We start from the raw sequence: 2,904 nt of genomic DNA on the forward strand, positions 1-2,904 counted from the left end.
GAGGGAGGAAAAGGAAGGAGAATTAAAGACGAAGGCATAGATAAAGAGAGAGAGATAAAGGAAGAAAGTAGAGATAAAAGAAGGAAGAAAAGAGAGAAGGAGACAAGAGAAAGAAGGTTTTTTATTATTGAGAAAAGCAGGGATGGTTTTCAGGGGAAACCCCCCCCCTCCCCAAAGAAACCGTGGGAAGCGCCTCGGATCTCCTTTCCGAAGAAGGCCACGTGGTCCACCGAGGAGGCGATCCCGGTTCCTGGGAGCCTAAAATCCTCTCTTTATTACCGAGGGCTGAATTTGATCCTCTGCTTAAGCGGCCGGCCGCAGAGGCAGCCCAGGTAATCGGGTTAGCCCGGCCGCCGGAGAGGAGATCCTTTTCATTAGCAGCCTCCTCAAATAGCTAATGGAAAAGCAATATATAAAATAATTGGCATTCAATAAAACTTCCCTCTGGAGCCCAATAAATTACGAGCGAAAGGCTAACGGCCGTCCCCACCTACGCCTGGGAGGTTGTGTGCAAGTTCGTAGAGCAAGGAGTCTCTGCCAACTCGGCAACTTGGAAGAAGCGTGGACTTCAACTCCCAGAATCCCCCAGTCAGCCACGCTTGGTGGTGTGGTTTTCTCCCCCCACCCCTCCTATTTCCCCCTAGAGCGGAGAGATTGCAGAGGAAGGGATTGCAAGAGAGTAATAAAAGTCCCTAAGTCTTAAGCTTGCCCAATTTGGACATGACCCACGGCAGTTGTCTATTCTTAAGACTTTGGAAAACTTCTCGTTCTCTAACCCCGATTGTCACTCTGTGTGTGTGTGTGTGTGTGTGTGTGTGTGTGTTTTGACCTGGGGGGTGGGGGGTGGTGGCCCTTCTCACCGGTCCTTTCTCTCTTTCCTCAGGCCCACAAGCGAATCACCCAAAGCCTGACCTCTCTCTCGTCCAGCACCACCCAACAAATCTTCAAGAATTTTCGGGTCATCTCCAAAGCAATGGTGGAGAAGGGAGGGGTGGTCTCACCATACGCCCTGGGTTTCTGAGACCCCCCCTCCCTCTGAGACACCCCCCCTCCTTATCTCTCAGCTGCATTCCTCCCTGGTTGCAACCGGGAGGGGGGGAACTGCATCTTTTTGGGGTGGGGCGTTCAAGCCTCATCCTCTCCCCGCTGGAAGTTCAGATGTCATTTTTGGAAACTTCAGTCCCAACGCCTGCGGGCAGTCCTCGACTTACGACCTCCCAGTTTTACAACCTTTCTTTTTTTTTGGCGTGGTTTGCAAGTGAACTCCTTGCAGCGTAACATGCAAATGGCGATCCGCCGGCTGCGACCGTCGTAAATGTGAGATCGTTACCAAGCGCCCGAATTTTGATCATGTGACCGCGAGGCTACAGTCACGATTTTGAGAGCTGGTAGTATACTCTTTTTTTTTTTTCTTTCAGTGATGTTGTAACTTTGGTCACTAAAGGAGTGATCGTAAGTCGGGGGTTTACCTAGACCCGGATATTCAGCCGTTTTCACCCCCCACCCCCCACCCCTTTGCTTCGCTTGTTCCTGTAGCTTTACCAATCCATTTCTGGGAATTTGCTATTAAATGATTTTATCCAATCATCTGGAGCGTTATTGATTGACGTGCATGGGAGGGAGGGTTGACGTGCCCCACCGGGGATTTTCACATTATTTCCACCCCGTCCGGCAGGGTTGGAGAGGTTAAAATGCTGCACCTGGTGAAGGCAGTTGTCTCAAGTTGCAAAATTTTTAAAAATTGTGAAGAAAATGAAAACCGGGGCTTCTCAGCCCGTTTGCAGCAGAAAAAAAACACGTGGAGCTCTCTGGACAGTTGCGGTGACGTTATTAATTTGGATCGGTTGTACAATCTGCCAGATGCTGAGACCGGATGTGGTGTGTTTTTTTGATTGAGATAAATATGAATAAAAGAAGATGTGTCTAATTCAAAATAACAAATGTACTTCACAGTCCTCAATTTACAACCAGAATTGAGCCCAAAGTTTATGTCGCTAAGTGAGACATTGGTTAAGGGAGTTTTGACCCGTTATATGACTTTTCAGGCCACCGTCGTTAAGTGAATCACTGGTTGTTAAATTAGTAATGCGGTCGTTAAGTGAATCTGGCTTGTCAGAAGGCAAGCAAACACTACGACCGTCGTAATACGTGTCACTTGCCAAGCGTCTGAATTTTGATCCGGTGATCCTGGCGATGGCTGCAACGGTCGTTAAGCGTGAAAAACGGTCCTAAAGTCACTCTTCAGTGCCGGCGTCACTTCAAACAGTCACTAAACAGATAATTGTAAGTGGAGGACTATCTGTAATATTCCCAGGTATCGGTATAAAAATTAATTCGGTTTGTAACCTTATCAAATCTAGACCGCACCGGAACATCGTTTCGACGCACGAATTACACAAAGCGAAAAATCTTTATTCAAAAAAAATAATCGATTTACAGATGGATTGTAAAATAACGGAGAAAGCGAGATCTCCAGAACAAAACTTAACATTTTGATCGTCTTCCTGAATCTTGGGGTTTGTTGTTTTTGTGTTAGTTTGCTCCTGATGATTGACAGCCGTCCCAATTTTAGCCTCCTCTAAAGAGAACTTTATGAAAAGCGTTTTGGAAAAAAAGCTTCCGAAACTTTGCTGAAACTTTATTCCGGCCCATGGAATGGAGGGGTGGTTGGGAAGAGCCTCTGTTCCTACTACAAGCCCCATAATGCTTTTGGGGGGGGGGTGGGGCGTGCCCTACAAATCTTTTAATCTGGCAGCTGTTTAGAGGTGGTGGTGAGGGGGAGATTAAGAGATTAACATGCTGGCTGTATAGTACTAACCGCCTTTGCAAGATGCCCGTCAAAAGACAAGGTACGTTGATTTGAGGTTGCCGCCTGGAGTAGACGGATTTTATCTCCGATTTGGA

General features: G+C 47.2%; 1 protein-coding gene across 1 annotated transcript in view; it reads left to right on the top strand.

Annotated features, from left to right (window-relative positions):
- Positions 1-1,585, top strand: part of LOC308676716 (very long-chain specific acyl-CoA dehydrogenase, mitochondrial-like) — a 24,037-nt gene extending 22,452 nt beyond the window's left edge. The window contains exon 20 of the mRNA XM_081342711.1: positions 884-1,585. Within this exon, the coding sequence (XP_081198837.1) occupies positions 884-1,021 (138 nt within the window). The 3' untranslated portion in view covers positions 1,022-1,585. The remainder of the gene's footprint in view (positions 1-883) is intronic.
- Positions 1,586-2,904: the final 1,319 nt, after the last annotated feature.

This window comes from Vipera berus, assembly GCF_964194415.1.
Source record: "Vipera berus genome assembly, chromosome: W".
Classification (NCBI taxonomy): domain Eukaryota; kingdom Metazoa; phylum Chordata; class Lepidosauria; order Squamata; family Viperidae; genus Vipera; species Vipera berus.